The sequence below is a fragment of the Chelon labrosus genome (assembly GCF_963514085.1).
Source record: "Chelon labrosus genome assembly, chromosome: 20".
Classification (NCBI taxonomy): domain Eukaryota; kingdom Metazoa; phylum Chordata; class Actinopteri; order Mugiliformes; family Mugilidae; genus Chelon; species Chelon labrosus.
Window position 1 is genome coordinate 3,482,772 of NC_140353.1, and position 25,337 is coordinate 3,508,108.

At 41.7% G+C, this 25,337-nt stretch overlaps 2 protein-coding genes across 3 annotated transcripts; both read right to left on the reverse strand.

Annotated features, from left to right (window-relative positions):
- Nucleotides 1-118: 118 nt before the first annotated feature.
- On the reverse strand, nt 119-8,200 carry LOC311505081 (tumor necrosis factor alpha-induced protein 2-like; the record flags this gene model as incomplete). Its single annotated transcript, XM_084568484.1, has 12 exons — nt 119-526; nt 638-759; nt 1,999-2,154; nt 2,238-2,357; nt 2,735-2,861; nt 2,944-3,036; nt 3,117-3,211; nt 5,127-5,249; nt 5,432-5,543; nt 6,222-6,891; nt 7,123-7,251; nt 8,014-8,200. 12 exons carry the CDS (start codon nt 8,198-8,200, stop codon nt 355-357), a joined length of 2,106 nt encoding a protein of 701 aa, XP_084424610.1. The 3' UTR covers nt 119-354.
- Nucleotides 8,201-15,872: 7,672 nt separating this feature from the next.
- LOC311505749 (tumor necrosis factor alpha-induced protein 2-like) lies at nt 15,873-25,133 on the reverse strand. Of its 2 annotated transcripts, none has more exons than XM_084569488.1 (13): nt 24,900-25,133; nt 23,123-23,344; nt 22,069-22,212; nt 21,195-21,837; nt 20,414-20,525; nt 20,111-20,233; nt 19,442-19,536; nt 19,250-19,342; nt 19,048-19,174; nt 18,574-18,693; nt 18,335-18,490; nt 17,744-17,856; nt 15,873-17,624 (listed from the first exon to the last, which is right to left on the reverse strand). In XM_084569488.1, exons 1-13 carry the CDS (start codon nt 25,108-25,110, stop codon nt 17,474-17,476), a joined length of 2,310 nt encoding a protein of 769 aa, XP_084425614.1. In that variant the 5' UTR covers nt 25,111-25,133; the 3' UTR covers nt 15,873-17,473. The 2 variants fall into 2 exon arrangements, with proteins under 2 accessions (XP_084425614.1, XP_084425613.1); XM_084569487.1 differs by having other exon boundaries at nt 17,744-17,865.
- Nucleotides 25,134-25,337: the final 204 nt, after the last annotated feature.

Below are 25,337 nucleotides of genomic sequence, written 5' to 3' on the forward strand. Positions count from 1 at the left end.
GCCAAGATTCTTTTAAAGCAAAACTAAAAACCAATAACAAAATCTCAATAACAATATTAATTTATTATAAATATTAATTATTAAGATAAATTAGAAACAAAATGCTTAAAGGGAATGAAATACAAAAAAAAAAAAAACACCTAGTAAATAGACTTATCTTGGTAGACAACTAAAGACAAATATAGTAATATAGACAAATTGGTTTTGTAACGTTGCTGCTCATAGTATGATCCTAGCATCAGCCCTGTTCATGTACAACTAATAGTCCTAATTAAAGGTCTACAGAGTTTTAGCTGTTTCAAATGAAAAGCATTTAACTGCCTTTTATTGTGAAGCTGCCTCACAACCACATATTCATAATATCCCGAATGTCTGTGTCTTGAGAGTAATTTTGGAGAAAAATTCCCGGGCATCAGCGTCAGCCTTTTTTTCTTTCAAAGTGTCCATTAGAGTTTCTTTGATGTTGTTCCTGTCGTTTTTGGAGAGGTTCGTCTTGAGTTTGAGCAAAGCTGAGACGTGTGCCTCACTGTGGGGGGAGGCATGAAAAGATTGTTATGTGACGGTTTACACTCGAGAGGACGCTTCACTGCTGTCTGTGTTAAAGTTAAACCTTAAATGCAGAGGTGTAGTTGGTCACCTGAGGTCAGGATGAGCAACTCCCAGTGCGACTACTTGCATCTGTATGGCGGGGATGTCCTGGAGCTTCAGCACTTCTGCAATCTTGGTCAGGATTTCCTTTAACCAGTCGTCCTGTGATCCCTGTGAAGGCCGGAGCTTCTGTTATTGAGTGAAGTTTCAGTTTTTTGCATGTGACACACGCTCACTTGCCAGTTCATTAGGTACACGGGGGAAAACGTTAAACAGTTGTCCCTCGCTATAACGTGGTTAACCTTTCACGGCCTTGCAGTTTTTGCGGATTTTTTTAGTGCAATTTTGCATGCTTTTTTTTTTTTTTTTTTTTTTTTTTTTTTTACAGTGCATTGTTTTCTGCGTCCTGATTGGCTAAGGGACTGTAGACCATTGTCAATCAATCTCCTCTGTAAGATGTCTCTTGTACAGTACAGAATGCGTTCAGCTTGCCAAATTTACATATACAGTATCTTTGATCGCTGGCAGTGTGACTGAAGTGCGGTATGTTTGTAAGTTATTGAGAAAAGTGTATAAAGTGTGTAGTGAGGGGTTTTGCAACCTTAAAACATTTATAATCATTGTAAAAAATAAAGCTGACGACTTCGCGGATTTCGCCTATTGCGGGTTTTTTTTAGAACGTAACTCCGGCAATTAACAAGGGACCACTGTAATATAAAACAGCCCTGCATAAAATCTAAACTTTATGAAGGTTCTGGGCAGAACACCGGTGTTCAACGTTAGTTTCAACTGACTGAGAGAGCTGCATTTCAACAATGTTTACATTTTTAGAGGCTGTAGTTTGCACCGACACGTGTTCCTATTATTTTGACAACCTCATATTAGTCTAAACACTAATTCATTCCAGTTTACCTGCACCACAAACTACATCCAATGATCAAACAGTTGAATTTCCACCTTTCTGACGCGGTTTCAACATAAACTGAACATTATAAGATTCATGAAGATAAGATTTAGTCCAGGACTAGTGTACCTAATGAAATGGCAAGTGAGTAACTTAGGTTTAAATATTGTCATGATCTCTTTATCAAAGGACAAGACAACAACTTCAATCCTCAAACATGTGTAAATGCTCAGCTTTTCTACCACATCGGCTCCAAGATTGTTTTTGCTTTGTTTAAAAATTATTTTTTTACTAAACTTTCATCAGTACTCTGAGCTGGTGGCACAGCCTGCTTTTCTTATCATCATCAGGAGACTTGAGAAGCTTTAGGTGGTAAAACCAAAACTCCCGTGCTCCTGCAGCCACATTAATATAAAACTAAATGTGCACATTAACCAGATTTCAGCCTGAATCCAGTCTGAATCTGATCAGTTTGTTGTTCAGTCAGTGTGTGGTGACGCTCTCACCATCTTCTGGAACAAATTGTGTAAACTCTCAGCGTTGTCTGTCACGGTGGTGTAGGCCTTCTGCTGCCGATCCTTGTCCTTCAGTTTGACATCTCCTCTCAGCAGCCTCCTGACGTATTCCTCCATCACTTCCTGGTGAAGCTGGCCAATCAGCTCCTGAAATGGATCTCAGCATCCAATCAGCAATCAGGGCACATTATAGTATATTCAGTTTTAACTTTAAACTGTTTAGACTTTACCTGATAACAGGACTGTTTGGGACCCTGAAGCTCCTGCAGTTCTTTTTCAATGCTGACCAGCAGCTTCTCAAACTCCTTGTTGTTCAGCCAGGCCCTCGTTCCCAGCTTCTGGTAATGTGGCTATGACAGGTACAAACATAAGACTTTATCTTTTTATCTTTAATTTTTACCACAAACACATCGTCTATTATTTTTTCAAACAGGAGGAAGCTGTTCTGTTGGGGACTGTTTTCAGCAGCGGATTAATCCACATTTGGTGCTCTATTAGATGATGATGGGACGTGTCAGACAGATCTGAAATGGTTTTAATTTAATGACATTTTTTAGTAGATATTGGAGAAAAACTGAAGAAGGCATTTGGTTGAGTAGCTTTGTTTGGAGATGTACCATGACCTGGATGACTGAGAATCTCCACAGACACGTGGCTCAGATTAATTCATATATATTGAGACTTGTTGACAACAAGAAAGAAAAAAAATACCTTTAAATGAACCTACCTTGAGGTTCTTGTGCACAGGACTCAATAAATACTTGTGTGCAGATTGTTTCATGTCGGTCATGACAGACAAACAGCTCCTCTGCACGTCCTCCTTGAACAGATGTCTCTTATTGACGAGGACATCCCTGCAGACAGACAGAGCACACATGACCTCACTGTCCTCTGACTGTTTTCATTCGTCGCCTGATTATTGGATCACAAACGTACCTAAAGTCTTCAATGCAGCCGAGGTTTGCTTTAATGAACGCTGCGCTGTTGGGCTTGTTCTGCTTGATGATGTCTTCGTGAAAGACTTTGTACCTGCACGAGATGAAGGACGCTTCTGTTAGTATAAAACAAAATAAAATGACACCTTAGGAGATCACATGACGTCTCGTTACCTCTGCATTGAGTCTGATAGTGGATGTGTTATGTCCTGGGCCTTGTTCAGGTCTCCTACAGTTGTCTCTGCTGCTTTCACCATACCATTGATTAACTAAAGACAGATGGAGGACACAAGTCAGTGACAGTAATTACAGAGCACTCTACACACTTGTTTTGTTCGTATTTGTTTTGGTTTCGTACAGTTCCCTATGGGCCACGCTGGGTGGAGGTGGGAAGACACAAATAGGAGAGGTGCTAATTACTCGGGCAGGTGTGCTGCTTACACAGTTTTTGACTGTCAGCGTTGTTTGTTCCGTGGCCAAAATGTGAACCTTTGTTTAGTTGTTCATACAAGTTATAGGAGTACCTTAAGTGTGCATAGATCGGATGAGGCCACAAAGCCTTTGGATGATTTAAGTTGAAGATTGTGAATAAATGTTTGGTGCAACTGCATGGACTCTTCACTAGTCTTATTCAAAGGATCCACCACGGAAAAGGACGTGTCAGATACGATCACTGGTACAGCAGCCCCTCAGTGGCTTCGCTTTGTTGTTTTTTCATTGAAACAAGTCACTACACACCCTGCCTTCATTGTTGGTTAATATTTTATCTCCAGGTTTGTTTCTTTTTAATTTTGGTTCCAATATTTCACAAATATAACAAAATATTTAAGTGATTTCATGATATTGAGTTTTACCATTGCATGCTTTTACTTGTGTTGTGTTTTTAACGATTTTATTTATTATGTTTTTATGCATACGTGTGGTTATAACTAACGACTGCCCGTGAACGCACCACTTTAGCAGTTACACCTGGGAGCCTCCGCCCTCTCCCCGAACCGCTGAACCAATCGGCAGCGGCGGAGAGTGGCGGAGGGATATATAAAGAAAGGGTACGAACCGGAATAGAAAGAGCCAATATGGGAGAAAGACGCCAGCCAGAGGCACGGGCTTGGACCAACAGTAACATGTAGGAACAGAAGAGAAACAAGATGGATGGACGGACAGACGGACTAGGACTGAGTCATCATGTGAGAGGAATGCCAGAGGGACCTCGGGGCGGCGTGAGGGGATGAGAACGAGGAGGAGGCCGCGAACGAGCCGAGAACGGGCCAAGACAGCGGGTGTGTCGGCCGCAAAGAAGAGACCACGGAGCGTTACGATGCGAAGTACTCGCAGCGGCAGGGCATAGCGCCCTGCCTGGCGAGTAAGTGTCTCCCTATGGGCCGTTAGTAACGCTCTGGTGTGTGGTTGTGCGGCGGCATCGGAACCCGTGCGTTGTGTGGACACCCGTAGGTACTGGCCTTGTGTTTTTTTAAAAATTTTTTTATCTTCCAGGTGTCATCCAGGAAACCCACTGCAAGGGCAGAAGAGGCGCCTGCGGCACCTGGAGTGGTGGCAGGCCTCCATCACCTCCCGTCTGAGCCGCCTCGTCCCCGGTCTGGCGACCATGATAGACTCTTTTATTTTCTTTTAGTAATGGACAGTTTTTAACGTTTATTTGCATTTATTTTTTTTAACTTTTGGTTTTAAAACCTTTTAAGGTTTTAATGCTATTGGGTTTTATTTTTTTAAGTCCATTCAATAAATCATTGTTTTTAGTAGTACACCGGCATCTATTGGTTTTCCGTGTCTCTCTCTCCTCTGGTCACTGTCAGCGTGCTCTCCCCTGATTAATTCACTAGTACCTGTGCTTCCCCTCCCCTTCAATAATAACTTTTTCTTCATTCATCTACTCAGTAATTTTCCACTTCTCATCCTCTCTCCCCCCTTGTTGCATATCCACAACCTTTTATCAGGATCAGTGACGCTAACTTTCTTTTAGCTCCATTTTTGGTCTCTACCAACTTCTGAGGGAAACATTCATATCTTTTGCTAAATGCTTCCCCTCTTTTAAATGTCTGTCTCTGCTTTTTGGAAACTGGGATTAAAACCGAGCTACAAGCTGTAAAGCCGACGTTGAGCCCAGTCAAAGCCCCTCTCACAGACATCATCATGCTTTGACGTCATGTCGTATCGATGCTCTACCTGGATGATGTCAAAGGCCACAGGACTGACGTAGCAGCCATCCTCTCTTTTCGGCTCCTGTCCTGTTTTCCACTTTTCCACTGCGTCATCCAGGACTCGTTTGATGTAAGTCTTCAGCTCAGCCTGAACACACAACAACAACATGTCACATTTAACGTACAGTCAGTTCATGCCTATTTGTTATTTGAGTCTGCTGAAGACTGATTTTCCAACCATGCAGCTGCTGTAAAACCACCAAAACCTACATGTGATAATAAGAATAAACTAAAATGCAGATAATATCTAATTAAACCCTCAGGTGTTACCTCTCGTTTCACCAGATACTGTTGCTCCAGAGGTGTCAGTAAGTCTTGAGGCAGCAGCTTTCCCAGCACTCCCGCATCGATCTCTCTGGCCAGCTCTGGGTTTTGGAAGATTCTGCCACACAGAGGAAATATCTTTCATCTTGCAAAGATGCATTCATTCTCAGCTTAACCTTTACCTCACTCTGCCAGCCAATGTATGTTTCTATAGGAGTTTCAAAACAAGGGCAGGATGCAGCCTGTTGAACACCAGGGTGTAACCGTGTCGCAATAACTCAAAGCTCAATGTCAAACCCTAACGTTGAGCTATAAATACATCCAGTTGCCTCTCCTGGATGAATTGCTAATGTGTGCTAACCTTAACCCATATGGAGAAATAAGAGATAAGATGATTATAGAGGTTTTCCGTTGTCCTGATATTCTTGATGGTGGTTAAGAACAGTTACACCGAGTGATTTATTATCATTTATTTTGGAGAAAAACATCTGGAGACCAAAAACAAGTTGGATCATGGACTAAAGTTTTTATCAAGACGACCTTTTGTCCCATTGTTGGAGCTATTGGAAGGACAACATGGCCGCCAGCATCACTTCCATGTTAGCAACAGCAGCAGAAATTGTCCCTAAAATCAGCATGTTATTTGAATGGATAAGATATAAACGATATAAAATTATAGACTGTAATAATTGATTGACTAATGAACTTCCTGACAGACAAACATCAACATGTTTAGGCTGCAAAAACAAACAATAGAAATATAAAATATAAAACAAAGACTGGATTAATGACTTACCCTGGATAGTACTCATTAACCCACTGCAGGAGGAAAGTGCGGTCCTTGGCATCCAGATTTAATTTCGCAATCTCTCCGAGTCTGGTGCTGAAGATTTGGTGGTAAAGTTTAGCATAAAAATTACAGATGTCAATGTCAGGTGGGTAGCAGCTCTTCACCACCTTCACCACCAGCAGCAGGTCCTCCTTCAGCTTCCTGCCCATGTTCAGGATGTCTGTCTTGATGGACGACTGCTTCTCTGGGTTAGCAGGGGGTGTCCGCCCTTCAACCAAGGCGCTCAGCATGGAGTTGTGGGTCTTCTTCCAGTTGCAGGGCCTCCATGGTGGCGCCATCCCACTTCTGCTTTTCCACATCTGGTCCTGCTCCTCCTCCTGGGTGATGGCCTTCACGGCGGACGTTAGAGCCGCCATATGAGCAGACACCGCCGCGTTGTCATCGTCAATCTCCTTATGACTGAGAGACAGACTCTGCTTCACGGTCTCCATTACACGCTTTTCAAGATCCCTATAGTCTGCAGCGAGCTTTTGTTGTTCTTCTTTGGGAGGAGTAAGATCCTCTGCCTCTGTTATATTCCCAAACAGATGTTTCGCCTTGTCTATCAACAGCTGGCTGGCCTCACAGAAGTGTTGTTCCTCGAGGTGCTGCTCAAATGTGGGGATCAGTGAGGAGGCTAAACAAAGGTTTACAATGAACCGTTGGACACTGGAATAAAATGATGCATTCAAACTTCATAAAAGAAATATTTCTTATATTTAACTCTGCAGATCACGTCTATTTTAGATAATTTAATGGATTTTCTCTACATTAATCTCGCAATAGTTCTTCCTGAAATCATATTTACATGATTTTATATCTCTGTTCCTGAAGCATTAATGTTAGCAATCAGCAAAATGCCTCTCACCGACTGGAGCCTTCTTGTCATCCATTGAAGGGTGTCTATCGGTCACAGAAGGACTTTTTCCACCTTTAAGACCTCTGGGACTTGTCCAATTCCTGAATGATCTTCTTGCCTTGGCTCCCCTGTTCTGCTCTGTGAGAAGGGAATGGAAACTTGAGAGCTCTTTAGAAGTCTTGTACTTTGGACTAAACTACGCTGCAGTTCCATTTATGTCCACTAGATGCTGTATTTCAGAGTCGAACCTGTCAAGTCCAAACCGCGTACACAAGTCCGAAGTTTCACATAAACAATCCATGGTGTTCAGTTGGTAACTTCGGTCGTGAGAGGTAATGGTTGTTGGAGTCTAGCTAGCTAACGACCAGGTAAATTTACATATGAAATCCAAGCGCATAAAGAAACTACCAGAAAAAATCTTCACAACTAAATCAGAATTTATCAACTCACCATCCATCTCCATTATTTTTAAAAATGTCAGCCAACGCGTCACGAGTCACAATCTCACAGCTTTCCAAAGATTTGGAATCTCATGGGCGCTTTTGGATATTACAACCATCTAAATACAACTGTTTCTGTAATTACTGTTACAGAATTAAGTTATGAGACGTTATTGTGGTTTTGAGCTGACGTTCAACCAAAGTAGAGGAGCTGAATGTAGAAGACACACGGGACAAAGGCGCTTGCGCACACACAATAAACCCCACAGATAAAACAAGTTCACATAAGTGGAGGACATTTAATATGAAGTGAATGAAGCAAAGTTCCATTTGATAAGATTTCTTATCAAATGGAACTTGTGTTAGGACTTCTCTGCTGCTCAGTGGATTCAAAGTTAAAGTTCCCACTGTATCCGCATACTGTTGGCTGAATCATCAGAACAGAGACACCAACTCTCACCTTGTGTCTCCGCTACTTCCAATGGTGGAGGTGAGGCCATAGACTGTGACCTAGTGGGCCTCGGCCTCGGCCTCACAAGGCGCATGCTTCTTCTGAATGTATTCCACCTTCTCAGAGTACCGTTGGGCAACTCGTTGATCTTGAGGGACGCCTGCTCCTCCTTGGTGACATCCTTGGACTTGCTCATGGTTTCTGACATCTCATCTCACTGAATAACCCCACACTCTGAGGAAAGAACAGAAATTAAATAAAAATGTCTGTCTGCTCGCTGCTCTAGTAGCAGCTGTTGCTTGACAAACAGCAGGACAGTCAACATGTCCCACAACAAGGAGAGAAAAGGAAAAGGAAACTCTTGCCGCTACAGCGTGTAATAGACGATTTGTCGATTTGTTTCTTAGATTTGTTTCTTAGATTTGTCCACTAAGAAATCTTCATTCTCATGTTTCATGATCCGTTTCATCTGTTTTTAAGTTTCAGTTTGATTTTCTCTCTACAAAAATGTCGACACCGCGTCGACAAGTGGAGGTCATGAAAATCAGCTATAATGAAAATAATTATTTTTTTTAACACAACCTTACAGAGACTTGTTTTAACCATTAGAGTGAGGAACATCTTATAGCTCTTTTTAGTTCTGTAATAGGTCAATTAATCAATTAGCAAACTATTTTACATTTCTTTTTAACCATAATATCTCATAAGCTTTTTGTATTTAGCTTGAAGACTTGATGCTTTGTCATAATCTAACAATAAACTGAACATCTTCTGAGTTTTACACATCCGTCGGACAAAACAAGATACCAAAAGTTGTCATTTTTAATTGTTTATGATTGTATTGTATAGGCAATACGATTAATAGTAATAAAAATAAGAATAATTTAATGAATTTGCAGTTGTAGCCATATAATTAACTATATTTAGGCAATATAATATGATTTGGGTTTTCTACATTCAACTTCCTCACGATTTCTGAGAAAATATTGACATGTATATAATACATGCAAAGATTAGATTATATTAGAGTCCTTAGTTCAGCACACTGACTCTCATCTTGAGTGAGAAGGATCAACTGTGTTTGACAAATAAACGTTGAGTAATCTGCTTTAAAGAGCGTCTTTGTTTAAACAGACTTGACACGAGCAACCAGAACTTGTCACCTAAAGCAAAGTTTCTACATGTAAAGGCAAATATTTATAAGAAAAAGAGAAGAAGAAGAAGAAAAAGAAGAAGTGTCGTCTTACCTGTGAATGAATCTGTTGCGTAAAAACAATGTGAAAATCTGGGTGGCCAGGTTTTTCCACATAACACAAACATCAATCAGAGTCAGTTTTAATTATCGACTCTGATTGATGTTTGCGCTGTGCACCGGAGGAGGAATGTTGAAACAATGAGAATGAGCTGTAAGGGCAAAGTATGATTAAACTGTGCATTTACTTGCTTCCCTTTATGCTACTATCTATGACAAATCTGCTTCTTTTCAGAGGAAGAAATTACATTTTTATCACGGCACATTAGTTCACAGATGTAGTTAAATATGATTTTATATACATCTTTTGTGGTTTCTTGCAGCCGACGGGAAAATTAAGTCTGTTCTCCTTGTTATGTGGCTGCGTTTTTTTATTGAACCTTTTATTTAACCAGGAAGATCTCATTAAGAACCTCTCATTCAAGGGAGTCCTGGCCTTGATAGGCAGCAGCAAATACAAGACACGGTTACATTTAAGACAAATAAAATAAAATTCATTCTGCAACATATTCCATGCAGAAGCTACTGAGTGGATCAGAGGAGTCCTTTTACCCAGGTCAGTACAGACATGTGGAACAGAAAGCAACAAATAATCTAGTGAATGGAGAGAGTAAGGATCAGATATTCTCTAATAAATAATAAAGTTGATTTGGGGGGAAATGAGCCAATCTTACATATCTGTGATGCCCAAAAGTAAGTGCACTTCAAGGTTTACAAGGTAATTTCAAGGACAAATTTAATCTAATCTAATTGGAGAAATCACGACACATGTTTGAGGAAGTGTTCTCTAAGAGCTTTCTCTAAGAGTTTGGAATCCACAAATAATCGACAATCAGACAGATTGAGAAGAAATGGAGGAGATTTAAGGAGACTGTTCCCCTCCACAGGAGTGGTCCATCAACAAAGAATTCAGAGGCCAGGTCAACACCTTGTGCTGTTCTTCATGTTTTTTTTAGTTGTTCCTAAAGTGTTTTTGTGTGTGTGTCTGTGTCAGACTGCCTCCTGCTGGGGATGTCTGCTGCCATCAAGGAGTGTCATTGCTATGGGGTGGGGGTGCCTGGTCTGGTCTAAGTGGGTGCTACATGTCTAAGTAATATCCACATGGATGCCAGGTCCAGAAGTTTCCCAGCAGAACATTGAATTGTTAATGTTATTTTCTCCTGTCAGTGGTTTTAATGTTGTGGCTGATGCAGTGTATGACTTTGACCATGTGGTGGCAGCAGAGAGCTCTTCATCTCTAATGTTTCTCTCACCATAAAGTTAAAGGTAATGCTCAGCAATGTGTTATCAGCGCAGCACAGAGGATCATCCATCACTCCATGGCGTTGCAGACACACGCTTCCTCTGGAGAACAAAAAAATATTGTGAAGGACGCCCAACCCCTCTTCGGTTTGACCTCCTGCCCTCTGGGATTCCACACGGGTCCTTGGAAACGGTCCCTGCCAATCTTATCGTATCCTGTTATACAGTAAAGGCTTTTCATTTTACAGCATTGCTTTGCATAATGGAACAATGCATGCACAACTGAAACAGAAACTGACCTCTGGAAGGATTGAAACGGTTCCCAAAAAAGCTGCCACGGGCTGACTCACCGGCCATTTTCATTGCTGCAATTAATCTGTTTATTACAAATGCAATGGTAACTTTGACATGAACTTCTCGCGCATTGTTTACATTTATTCAACTCAATTCCATCTAAGAAATGGTGTAATGTCTTTTAGGCATTCTTTATGTGCCTTACAGACAAACGGATGTTTCATTTGACCTTTCTTCAAGTTGAAGAATCATTGACCACGTGGTTGTAGTCATTCCTCCTATATCCTCATGTGAAGACATGTGTTTGCATACTAGTATGCATACATACTATTTATATTTCAAGTCAGATTTCAGTTGTCAGTTTTTTTAATGTACTGTTCATGAGCTCTGAGCCTAAACACATATAGAGCATTAAAAGCTTCGTCTGGCTTCAGTTCTGCCTGTGAGCTGCCGTCTCTTCCTCTGCAGGACTGACTGAGCTGGTATATTTGGTATATTTTTTAGACTTTTTAAAAAAAATATGATTTAAAGTCAAAGTTTATTCATTTTAAGTTAAAAAACAAACATGCAATACTTAATAAGAATGAACAAACATTTCTTCACGGTAAAAGCCCAGCAAAAATATATTTTATTGTCATACTTCATTGTCATTGTAACAAGGGAATTAAGTGCAAAAGTCAAACGTTATAAAAAGGTAATATGGTGCACATACAAGAAGGAAAAAAGAAATGCAGCTTGGTTATAAATCCAAAAACATATGTTTAGTTTGATTAAAATGATATGAGAGTTTTATTCGGTGACATGCAGGTCAACACCAACACAGACTGTCTGTCCATGCTGCCTTTCTCCTGCTTCAGCTTCCTGACGCCTCACAACTAAGGAAACACCGCAGGTGAAATGCAAGTTCAGCACATGGACAGGAAAAGCTGACGGTGCAGTTTTTCTCAGGGGGTTTGATCTGAACCGTAACTTTTATTTCACAGGAACATGTACGCATTTATTATTCCTTCTGCAAAACTTTCTTCCACCTTCAAAATCAAACACCAAGCGTGAACTGATCCACAGCCGGGAATTGGACTTTGTGGATCTCGTCTTTAGTCTCACTAAGTATTTGTTGCTCTACATAATTTGAAATCTTTGAGAGTGAACAGGTTTTAATCTGAACCTGCAGCTGCAGATCAAATAAAGCTTGCAGATGGTCGAGATGACGACCAGAACAGATCAGCAGTGTGCCAACGCCATTGCCATTCACGTGTGACGAATCTATTCAGTGTGACACATGGGCTGCGTTCAGACTGCCAGCCAAAATCCGATTTTTAGCCCATTCAGATTTGAATCGGATCTCGATTTTGAAGTCTGAACAGTGACAGATCACATGAAATCCGATTTTTGCCAAACGGTTGCAAACCACATCCAGAGGTAGTTTCATATCGCATTCGTATCGGATATGGACAGATGCGTCTCAGTCTGAACAGCTCCCAACACTCAGATGGGTTTTGACTGTCCGTGACGTCACTTACGCGACGCCAGGCCAGAACCAATGCGCCAGACCGCGTGCCTATTTCCGTTGTGGAGGAGCCACGTTACGGCCACGGACAGTGATATTACAGCTATCACAATGGAGGAGGACTTTGAAAACAATTCGCCTTGGACAGAGGAAGAAACTGCATGCCTTATAAATCTTTACACTGACGTGACGTACATCCCTCGTGTTGTTTGTTGTTGTTTTGCTTGTCGCTGTCGCAATTATATGACGTCTGACAAATACACGTGCTGAATGACGCTTCCGCTCGTTGCTACAGCAACCTATCAGACCGGTGAAGAATGTGGCCCAGTCTGAACAGAACCATATCCGATTTGGACACTTGCTAAAGGCAGTGTGAACAGTCAGCCCTAAAAATCGGATATGAGAAGGAATCAGATTTGAATCAGATCCGTCTGCATTCTGAACGCAGCCATGGAGTGTGTTTGTGTTCTCAGGTTTTCTGAGGAATTAAGAGCCTGTGAAAAATGATAAATGTGAAGCGGTTTTGATGAGTGAAATTACGGTTTCGGTTTCGAGTTTAAGGTGGCACACCGAACTCACCAGATTGTGTAAATATATGTGAAATGTAAATTTGTAAAATGTGAGCACCTCTTGTTTAGTAGCTGCAGGAAACTCTGCATGAAATGGGATTTTTATTTGCAGGTAATCATTCAGTTGTTCTGAATGTGTGTGTGAGGAGAGTTCTGTGAAAACATGGGTGTTTGGTTTTTAATAAAATCCCGTAAATCTGTCTGTCTCTAGTACATCACTAATAATCAGAATAAAAAGCCTCACGTGAACACCTCATGGGGGCACGGGAAGGTTTTGTTTGAGCACTGCTAGCATCCCATGGAGAGGTTTGTGAGAGGGTTTCCCAGCTGAACATGAGCCTTTATCAACTAAAAACGCAACTTCCAAAGCAAAGAGGTAACAGCACAGGAGAAAATATAAGAGACACCTTGACAAAGGACAAAGAGGAAGGCAGGACTATGCAAGCACGCGGAGAGAGGGGCTAATGAGACACAGGTGAGACTAACGGGGGCGGAGCACACAAGGAGAAACCAATCAAACAAATGGGGTGAAACAGGAAGTAAAACAAGACAAGAAACAGATTACAAAATAAGAAACGTCTGCAACACAGGTGCAGGTTGAAATGCAATGGCTGGAAACCTGTTGTAGGTATGACAGGGAAAAGCAGGATCCAAAGTTTAGTTTAATAAGTTTCACTGAGTGAAGGAAATAAAATGATCGGCAGAGAGGAGCAGGGTGATATAAATACCTAAACAGACGTCAAAGCTCAGAGGGAAATGAAGGAAGAACAAAAGGTACATCAGGTAAGAACACATCTATCCAGGTTAAGTTAACAGACAAACTGAGCAAAGATAAAGGAAGCGTCAGGACCACCTAGTGTCTGTTATTTTTAAGTTCAATTTTATGTCCTCTTTTCGTCACTTCCTGTTTTATTTTGTAGTCTCAGTCTACTGAAGCCTGTCTTCCTGTCTAGTTCTGTCTGTGATTGCTTTCCCCGCCCTAATGTGTTTCACCTGTGTCTCATTGTCGTCCTCTCCCTTGTGTATTTAAGCTCCATTGCTCCTGTGCCAGACCTTCTTGTAGGATTTCCTTAAGCGCTCCAGCCAGTTTTTTCGAGTGATTTCTTGTTGTGACTTTAGCTTGTCTATATTACCTGAGTTTTTGCCTGCTGGACCTCTGAGGCAACCCTTTAAACACTATGAAGAAAGTATAGCCTACCATAAGTCAGCACTACACACTAACACATTATTATCATTGCACTGCACCTTAAAGGGATAAAGGGACTTCATGCACCTTAATCGGTAAGGACCACTTCACTCTGTAGTAAAAACCTCCAACACCAGGGGGAGACAGAGGGCTGCCTCAGCCATGTTTGTTGTTCTTCAGTGCAAAATACACTATGTTGCTCATTTGCCTCTACACGCTTATGAATCCCATTCATGATCCCATGATATCCCATTCTTAATCCATAGGGTTTAATATGACGTCAGCCCACCCTTTGCAGCTATAACCGCTTCAACTCTTCTGGGAAGAAGAGGTGTTGGACACAAAAGGTTTAGGAGTGTGTTTATGGGAATTTCTGACCACTCTTCCAGAAGCGCATTTGTGAGGGACTCTGTGCAGGCCAGCCAAGTTCTTCCTCACCAAACTCGCTCATGGACCTTGCTTTGTGCACTGATGCGCAGTCATGTTGAAACAGGCCGTCTCCAAAATCTCTTGGTATGCTGAAGCATTCAGAGTTCCTTTCTCTGGAACTATAAGGGCCCAAGCCCAGCTCCTGAACAACAACCCCACACCATAATCCCCCGTCCACTTCACAAACTTCACACTTGGCACAGTGCAGTCAGACAAGTACCATTCTCCTGGCAATCTCCAAACCCAGATTCATCCATCAGATTGGTGATGTATGGCTTGGATGCAGCTGCTCAGACATGGAGACCCATTCCATGAAGTTCTCTACCCACTGTTCTTGAGCTAATCTGAAGGCCACATGAAGTTTGGAGGTCTGTAGCCATCGACTCTATCAACGCTCTGTCATTTTACGTGGCCTGCCACTTTGTACCTGAATTGCTGTTGTTACTAATCGCTTCCACTTTGTTATCATACCACTGACAGTTAACTGTGGAAATTTCATGACTGGACTTGTTGCACAGGTGGCATCCAATCACAGTACCACGCTGGAATTCACTGAGCTCCTGAGAGCGGCCCATTCAAGTGTTTCTATAAGCAGTCTGCATGCCCAGGTGCTTGATCTTATACGCCTGTGGCCATGGAAGAGATTGGAACACCTGCATTTAATTATTTGGATAGGCGAGTGAATACTTTTGGTGATATAGTGCATTAATTCATTCATCTTCTGTAACCACTTTTCCTGTGAAGGGTCATGGGGTCTGCTGGAGCCAATCTCAGCTGCCATCGGGCAAGGGGCTGGTTACACCCTGGACAGTCTATTGCAGGGCCAATTTAGAATCACCAGTGAACCTAACCAGCATGTCTTTGGACGGTGGGAGGAAGCTAGAGTACCTGGAGAGAACCCACGCAGACACAGGGAGAACATGCAAACTCCGCACAAAAGGGACCAGTGCCTGAACCCGGAACCTTGTTGCTGTTAAGCATCAGCACTAACCACCACGCCACTGTGCTGCCAAAATAACCACAGATATTCAAAACTATCTGACAATAACAAGAAAACACATGAACTTAAAACATGGAAACAGTTGACTCTGTGCAACTAGTTTGACCAGAAAGCACCGACGGGATGTTCTGGATGATTGAAAAGTGTGGACACTGCAAACTGCACTGCACAGCTTAGACTGAGGGATATATTACTTAAAATAAGCAAAGTGATCTGCCAGTAGAACAAGCCAAGATTCTTTTAAAACAAGTTAATACATTTAGCCTCAAAGAACCCTCGGATATATCAAAGTTTTTTAGGGTAAAAACATTTTTATGATATGAACAGAGCAGTTTACTCTGTAGTGACAGTTGTGACTTTACATTAAGTACCCTCATTGCTCTGTACTGTATTTCATCTATGGGTTCATCTATCTAGAGTTGCGGTAGTTCTAATTTTAAGCATTAGCTTAACTGAAAACCAATAAGAAAATCTCAATAACAGTATTAATTTATTATAAATATTAATTATGAAGATAAATTAGGAACAAAATGCTTAAAGGGAGTGAAATGCAAAAAAAAAACAAAAAAAACTTATCTTGGTAGACAAATAAAAAAACATGCACATTTTGCTTATTTTTGATAATCCTTGAATTGTCACAAACCACTCGCTGTGGTTTTGTAACATTGCTGCTTGTAGTATGATCCTAGCATCAGCCCTGTTCATGTACAACTAATAGTCCTAATTAAATTTCTATAGAGTTTTAGCTGTTTCAAATTAAAAGCATTTAACTGCCAAAAAAAACCAACACACGCTTTTATTGTGAAGCTGCCTCATAACCAGAGGTGGCAAAAGTATTCACATTCTGTACTTAAGTAAAAGTACGGATACTTGTGTAAAAAAAATACTCTGGTAAAAGTGAAAGTACTGATTCAACCCCTTTACTCAAGTAAAAGACAGTACAGGCTCTGAAATGTACTAAAGTAAAAATGATTTTGCCATTAATGAAACAATTCATCCGTTGATAATTTTGCAAAATGAAAAAGAATTGACCAGATGTCCTGCATGAGCATCTGGATAATTTTTAATAATAAATTGAGGGTTATTGTGTTGTTGTTTTTAAACCGCTAGCTAGTGTTAGCTATAAACTATCAAAATGATGTGTTCCCATAGCATTGCTAACGTTGTAAACTAGCTTCCAAAAAATCCTCAAAAAGCTAATGATAGCAAGTAGCAACAGAAACCACACCATACCTGAATTAGTTTTTTTCACATTAGACCAGTAGTTCTCAAATAGCGGGGTCAGGTGGACTTTCAGTATTACTGTCTTTACGATTAAACAAGCCTCCGGTTACGAGGTGGCAGCAGAGCTCAAACCAATCAACAGGCTGCCTGTTCAAAACAGTAGAAGAAGAACACAGGAAGCGCATCGTTTACTTTTCTTCTCTAGTCCTATGCTCTAGTCATGTCCGGTCATGTCACGTCTTTTGTGTCTTGTCATCCGTGGAGGTTACAAAAGTAACAAGCCTGTTTTTCAAATGTACGAAGTAGAAAGTACAGATATTTGTGTACAAATGTAGGGAGTAAAAGTAAAAAGTCGTCAGAAGAAGATATACTCAAGTAAAGTACAGATACCTGAAAAATCTACTTAAGTACAGTAACGAAGTACTTGTACTTGTACTTCGTTACTTGCCACCTCTGCTCATAACCACATACAGATAATATCCTGAATGTCTGGTTTGAGTCGTGTCTAAATACAGGATTAAAGAGTCTCTTCCTGCACAAAAAAGTTTTTTTAGCGCGCCAGCTCATTAACGGTGCCTTCACACATGCACGCAAACATTCATGTTTAAAACCTGATTGAAACGTGCAGCAGAGGGGCAGATACAGTACAGGATACAGTCAATATGTACAATATGTACAACACAGGACGAGACGAAACGCGTATATCTACTTGTGTGACACATGTATGGCAAGCGATTTACAGTTTACAGTACTTCTCTGCACAAACTCATTTGAGAGTAATTTTGGAGAAAAATTCCCGGGCATCAGCGTCAGCATTGATTTCTTTCAAAGTGTCCGATAGAGTTTCTTTGATGTTGCTCCTGTCGTTTTTGGAGAGGTTCGTCTTCATTTTGAGCAAAGCTGAGACGTGTGCCTCACTGTGGGGGGAAAGAAGGCATGAAGAGATTGTTATGTGACGGTTTACACTCGAGAGCACGCTTCACTGCTGTCTGTGTTAAAGTTAAACCATAAATGCAGAGGTGTAGGTGGTCATCACCTGAGGTCAGGATGAGCAACTCCCAGTGCGACTACTTGCATCTGTATGGTGGGGATGTCCTGGAGCTTCAGCACTTCTGCAATTTTGGTCAGGATTTCCTTTAACCAGTCGTCCTGTGATCCCTGTGAAGGCCGAGCAGTTACGTCAGTTTAGTCTGAAGGTTTACTAAAACTGGAGCTTCTGTTATTGGGTGAAGTTTCAGTTTTTTGCATGTGACACATGCTCACTTGCCAGTTCATTAGGTACACTGGTGAAAACGTTATAATATAAAACAGCACTGCATAAAATCTTAACTTCATGTGTAAATGTTCAGCTATTTTTCTACCACACCAGCTCCAAGATTGTTTTTGCTTTGTTTAAAAATTATTTTTTTCAACTAAACTCTCATCAGTACTCTGAGCTGGTGGCACAGCCTGCTTTTCTTATCATCATCAGGAGACATGAGAAGCTTTAGATGGTAAAACCAAAACTCCCGTGCTCCTGCAGCCACATTAATATAAAACTAAACGTGCACATTAACCAGATTTCTGCCTGAATTCAGTCTGAATCTGATCAGTTTGTTGTTCAGTCAGTGTGTGGTGACGCTCTCACCATCTTCTGGAACAGGTTGTGTAAACTCTCAGCGTTGTCTGTCACGGTGGCGTAGGCCTTCTGCTGCCGATCCTTGTCCTTCAGTTTGACGTCTCCTCTCAGCAGCCTCCTGACGTATTCCTCCGTCACTTCCTGGTGAAGCTGGCCAATCAGCTCCTGAAATGAATCCCAGCGTCCAATCAGCAATCAGGGCACATTATAGCATATTCAGTTTTAACTTTAAACTGTTTAGACTTTACCTGATAACAGGACTGTTTGGGACCCTGAAGCTCCTGGAGTTCTCTTTCGATGCTGACCAGCAGCTTCTCAAACTCCTTGTTGTTCAGCCAGTCCTTCGTTCCCAGCTTCTGGTAATGTGGCTATGAGAGGTACAAACATAAGACTTTATGTTTTTATCTTTAACTTTTACCACAAACACATCGTCAATTATTTTTTCAAACAGGAGGAAGCTGTTCTGTTGGGGACTGTTTTCAGCAGCGGATTAATCCACATTTGGTGCTCTATAGAGGATGATGGGACGTGTCAGACAGATCTAAAATGGTTTTAATTGAATGTCATTTGAGAAGAGGGCATTTGGTTGAGTGGCTTTGTTTGGAGATGTACCATGACCTGGATGACTGAGAATCTCCACAGACACGTGGCTCAGATGAATTCATATATATTGAGACTTGTTGACAACAAGAAAGAAAAAAACAGCCTTTAAATGAACTTACCTTGAGGTTCTTGTGCACAGGACTCAATAAATACTTGTGTGCAGATTGTTTCATGTCGGTCATGACAGACAAACAGCTCCTCTGCACGTCCTCCTTGAACAGATGTCTCTTATTGACGAGGACGTCCCTGCAGACAGAGCAGAGCACACATGAGCTCACTGTCCTCTGACTGTTTTCATTTGTCGTCTGATCGCAAACGTACCTGAAGTCTTCAATGCAGCCGAGGTTTGCTTTAATGAACGCTACGCTGTTGGGCTTGTTCTGCTTGATGATGTCTTCGTGAAAGACTTTGTACCTGCATGAGATGAAGGACACTTCTGTTAGTATAAAACAAAGAAAAAGGTGTCTCTCAAAACAAAATGACACCTTAGGAGATCACATGACATCTCGTTACCTCTGCATCGAGTCTGATAGTGGACATGTTATGTTCTGGGCCTTGTCCAGGTCTCCTACAGTTGTCTCTGCTGCTTTCACCATACTATTGATTAACTAAAGACAGATGGAGGACACAAGTCAGTGACAGTAATTACAGAGCGCTCTACACACTTGTTTTGTTCGTGTTTGTTTTGGTTTCGTACAGTTCCCTATGGGCCACGCTGGGTGGAGGTGGGAAGGCACAAATAGGAGAGGTGCTAATAACTCCGGCAGGTGTGCTGCTTACAGGGTAAGCACACAGTTTTTGACCGTCAGCGTTGTTCCGTGGCCAAAATGTGAGCCTTTGTTTAGTTTGTTTCTTTTTAATTTTGGCTCCAATATTCCATAAATATAACAAAATTTCTAAGTGATTTCATGATTAGTGCATAATTCTGAGACAGCAAGGTATCCACAACCTTTTATCTGACAGTTCTTTTAGTTCCATTTTTGGTCTCTCCCAACATCTGAGGAAAACATTTATCTCGTTTGGTTAATACTTCAACAGTTTTCTAAACGTCTGTCTCCGGTTTTTGGAAACTGTGCTACAAGCTGTTTTTTATAAATCTTTGTAAAGCTGATGTTGAGCCCAGTCACAGCCCCTCTCACAGACATCATCATGCTTTGACGTCATGTCGTATCGATGCTCTACCTGGATGATGTCAAAGGCCACAGGACTGACGTAGCAGCCGTCCTCTCTTTTCGGCTCCTGTCCTGTTTTCCACTCTTCCACTGCGTTGTCCAGGACTCGTTTGATGTAAGTCTTCAGCTCAGCCTGAACACACAACAACGTGTTACGTTTAACATACAGTCAGTTCATGCCTATTTGTTATTTGAGGCTTCTGCAGACTGATTTTCCAACCATGCAGCTGCTGTAAAACCTCCAAAAACTACATGTGATAACAAGAATAAACTAAAAATGCAGCTAACGTCTAATTAAACCCTCAGGTGTTACCTCTTGTTTCTCCAGATACTGTTGCTCCCAGTGTGTCAGTAACTCTTGAGGCAGCAGCTTTCCCAGCGCTCCCGCATTGATCTCTTTGGCCAGCTCTGGGTTTTGGAAGATTCTGCCACACAGAGGAAATATCTTTCATGAGACACATTCAGATTTACCTCACTCTGCCAGCCCGCAATGTATGTTTCTATTGGAGTTTTTTCAAAACAAGGGCAGGATGCAGCCTGTTTAACAGAAGGGTGTGACCGTGTCGCAATAACTCAAAGCTCAATGTCAAACCCTAACGTTGAGCTATAAATACATCCAGTTGCCTCTCCTGGATGAATTGCTAGTGTGTGCTAACTCTATAGAGAAATAAGAGATAAGATGATTATAGAGGTTTTCCGTTGTCCTGATATTCTTGATGGTGGTTAGGAACAGTTACACCGAGTGATTTATTATCATTTATTTTGGAGAAAAACTTCTGGAGACCAAAAATAAGTTCGATCATGAACTAAAGTTTTTATCAAGACGACCTTTTGTCCCGTTGTTGGAGCTATTGGAAGGACAACATGGCCGCCAGAATGATTTCCATGTTAGCAACAGCAGCAGAAACACTGTCCCTAAAATCAGCATGTTATTTGAATGGATACGTTTGTATGATATAAACAATATAAAATTATAGACTGTAATAACTGATTGACTAATAAACTTCCTGACAGACACACATCTCCATGTTTAGGCTGCAAAGACAAACAACAGAAATATAAAATATGAAACAAAGACTGGATTAATGACTTACCCTGGATAGTACTCATTAACCCACTGCAGGAGGAAAGTGCCGTCCTTGGCATCCAGATTTAATTTCGCAATCGCTCTGAGTCTGCTGCTGAAGATTTGGTGGTAAAGTTTAGCGTAAAAATTACAGATGTCCATGTCAGGTGGGTAGCAGCTCTTCACCACCTTCACCACCAGCAGCAGGTCCTCCTTCAGCTGCCTGCCCATGGTATGGATGGACGACTGCTTCTCTGGGTTAGCAGGGGGTGTCATACGCCCTTCAACCAAGGCGCTCAGCTTGGAGTCGTGGGTCTTCTTCCAGTTACAGGGCCTCCATGACGGTGCCGTCCCACTTCTGCTTTTCCACATCTGGTCCTGCTCCTCCTCCTGGTTGATGGCCTTCACGGCGGACGTTAGGGCAGACACTTTCGCGTTGTTGTCATCATCGACCTCCTCACGACTGAGAGACAGACTCTGCTTCACGGTCTCCATTACAAGGTTTTCAAGCTCCCTGTAGTCTGCAGCGAGCTTTTGTTGTTCTTCTTTGGGAGGAATAAGATCCTCTGCCTCTGTCATATTCCCAAACAGATGTTTCTCCTTGTCTATCAACAGCTGGCTGGCCTCACAGAAGCGTTGTTCCTCGAGGTGCTGCTCAAATGTGGGGATCACTGAGGAGGCCAAACAAAGGTTTACAATGAACCGTTGGACACTGGAATAAAATGATGCATTCAAACTTCAATCCAAATCTAATATGCAGTAATTTAATTGTTTATTTTCTTCCACGTATTTAGAGTAACTACATTAATCATGCAACAGTCCTTCCTGAAATCATATCTTACATGATTTTATATCTCTGTTCCTGAAGCATTAATGTTAGCAATCAGCAAAATGCCTCTCACCGACTGGAGCCTTCTTGTCATCTGTTGAAGGGTGTCCGTCAGTCGCAGAAGGACTTCTTTTTCCATCTTTAAGACCTCTGGGACTTGTCAAAGTGTTCTGGACTCTCCTGAACGATCTTCTTGCCCTGGTTGTCAAGTTCTGATCTGTGAGAAGGGAATGGAAACTTGAGAACTCATTGGAAGTCTTGTACTGTGGACTAAACTACGCTGCAGTTCCATTTATGTCCACTAGATGCTGTATTTCAGAGTCGAACTTGTCAAACCCAAATGACTGAGTACACAAGTCTGAAGTTTCGCATAAAGGCTCCATGGTGTTCAGTTGGTAACTTCGGTCGTGAGAGGTAATGGTTGTTGGAGTCTAGCTAGTTAACGACCAGGTAAATTCACATACGAAATCCAAGCGCACAAAGAAACTACTAAAAAAATCTACACGACTAAATCAGAATTTATCAACTCACCATCCGTCTCCATTATTTTTAAAAATGTCAGCCAACGCGTTATGAGTTACAATCTCACAGCTTTCCAAAGATTACCACTTGCAAAATACCACAAGAGGGCGCTGTTCGTACAAAGTTTAACTCATGAACACGATAAACGTGACTCCGTTTGAAGGCAGCAATGTTTCAGCTGTCAGTTCAGAATATCTGTATTGAGTGGTAAATGTGTTTTCCTGGATCTAATACCCTTCTTATGAATCTCACGGGCGTTTTTGGATATTACAACCGTCTAAATACAACTGTTTTTGTAGTTGCTGTTACAGAATTAAGTTATTGTGCTGATGTTCAACTAAAGTAGAGGAGCTGAATGTAGAAGACACACCGGACAACGGCATTTGCACACTCACAATAAACCCCACAGATAAAACAAGTTCACATAAGTGGAGGACATTTAATATGAAGTGAAGGAAGCAAAGTTCCATTTGATAAGATTTCTTATCTTATCAAATGGAACTTGTGTTAGGACTTCTCTGCTGCTCAGTGGGTTCAAAGTTAAAGTTCCCACTGTATCCGCATACTGTTGGCTGAATCATCAGAACAGAGACACCAACTCTCACCTTGTGTCTCCGCTGCTTCCAGAGGAGGTGGAGATGAGGCCATAGACTCTGGCCTACTGACTGTGGGCTTTGGCTTCGGCCTCACAAGGCGCATGCCTTTCCTGAATGCATTCAACATTCCCAGAGTGGTACCGTTGGGCGACTCGTTGCTCTTGGGGGACGCCTGCTCCTCCTTGGTGTCATCCTTGGACTTGCTCATCGTTTCTGACATCTCATCACACTCTGAGGAAAGAACAGAAATTAAATAAAAATGTCTGTCTGCTTGCTGCTCTAGTAGCGGCTGTTGCTTGACAAACATCAGGACAGTCAACATGTCCCACAACAAGGAGAGACAAGGAAAAGGAAACTCTTCAATCTGTCGCTACAGCATGTAAAAAAACAAGAGGCAATTTGTCCACTAAGAAATCTTCCTTGTCATGTTTCATGATCCGTTTCATCTGTTTTTTTTTTATTTTCTCTCTAAAAAATATAACCTTACAGAGATTTGTTTTAACCATTAGAGTGAGGAACATCTTGTAGCTCTTCTTAGTTCTGTAATAGGTCAATTAATCAATTAGCAAACTATTTTACATTTCTTTTTAACCATAATGTCTCATAAGCTTTTTGTATTTAGCTTGAAGACTTGATGCTTTGACATAATCTAACAATAAACTGAATAAACTGAGTTTTACACATCCATCGGACAAAACAAGATACCAAAAGTTGTCATTTTTAATTGTTTATGATTTTATTTTATAGGCAATATGATTAATAGTAAAAAAAAAAAGAAGAGGAAGAATTTAATGCATTTGCAGGTATAGCCGTATAATTAACTATATTTAGGCAATATAATACGATCTGGGTGAAACTTCCTCATAATTCCTGAGAAAATGTTGACATGTATATAATACATGCAAAGATAAGATTATATTAGGCCCCGTCCACACGGAGACGCTTTTTGGTCTAAACGCAGATGTTTTGCATCGTTTTGGTCGATCGTCCACACGAATCCTGTAAACACATTGCCCTAAAACGCACTTTTCTGAAACCTGGTCCCAGGGTGGAAAAATTCGCAAACGCAGCTCTTGAGTTTTCGTGCGGACAGGGAAAAACGCATACGTGCGTTTCGATTATGTGATCGCCACACCTCTCGAGCAGCCTTCCACCTCGCGAGACGTCTCATAACAACATCAACAACAATGGCGGACTACATGCTCGTGTTCCTGCTGGAGAAGATATTGAGCCTATTAGGGTTACTAGGGCAAAATATCATGCTCCTGTGCCACCACGCTGAGCCAAAAAGGTTGATGGACAACCACATAAGCAACATTTTACATCCACCGCTCCGCCTCTTCCTCTCCATTTTTGGTGAATTTCTGAAACTGAAACAGGGCCACCTATAGGCCTGGAATATGAAGTAGCGTTTTGAGTCGTGTTGAGACGGATCCGTGTGTACGGAAATATTCTTGAAACGATGCCAGGGAAAACGGAGGGGGAAAAGATCGTTTTGGTACGTGTGGACGGGGCCTTAGATTAGACTGGAGTCCTTAGTTCAGCACACTGACTCCTACCTTGAGTGAGAAGGACTGACTGTGTTTGGCAAATAAACGTTGAGTAAACCGCTTTAAAGCGCGTCGTTGTTTAAACAGACTTGCCAAAGAAATCCATAAGATTTCTTATCTTATCAAATGGAACTTGTGTTCGGACTTCTCTGCTGCTCAGTGGGTTCAAAGTTTAAGTTCCCACTGTATCCATGTACTGTTGGCTGAATCATCAGAACAGAGACACCAACTCTCACCTTGTGTCTCCACTGCTTCCAGAGGAGGTGAAGATGAGGCCATAGACTGTGACCTTCTGAGTGCGGGCCTCAACTTCGGCTTCCCAAGGCCCATGCTTTTCCTGAATGCATTCAACATTCCCAGAGTGGTACCGCTGGGCGACTCGTTGCTCTTGGGGGACGCCTGCTCCTCCTTGGTGTCATCCTTGGACTTGCTCATCGTTTCTGACATCTCATCACACTCTGAGGAAAGAACAGAAATTAAATAAAAATGTCTGTCTGCTCGCTGCTCTAGTCGCAGCTGTTGCTTGACAAACAGCAGGGCAGTCAGCATATCCCACAACAAGGAGAGAAAAGGAAAAGGAAGCTCTTGCCGCTACAGCGTGTTAAAGACGAGAGGCAATTTGTCCACTAAGAAATCTTCCTTCTCATGTTTCATGATCCATTGCATCTGTTTTT

Bases quoted from the DNA above. Each gene is read 5' to 3' on its own strand.
- LOC311505749 (XM_084569487.1), bottom strand. From the start codon at position 25,110: ATGTCAGAAACGATGAGCAAGTCCAAGGATGACACCAAGGAGGAGCAG. The intron at 20,234-20,413 runs GTAACACCTGAG...TTGTGTGTTCAG, and splicing joins AGTATCTGGAGAAACAAGAG to GCTGAGCTGAAGACTTACAT. The intron at 19,537-20,110 runs GTAGAGCATCGA...ATCTGTCTTTAG, and splicing joins TGGCCTTTGACATCATCCAG to TTAATCAATAGTATGGTGAA.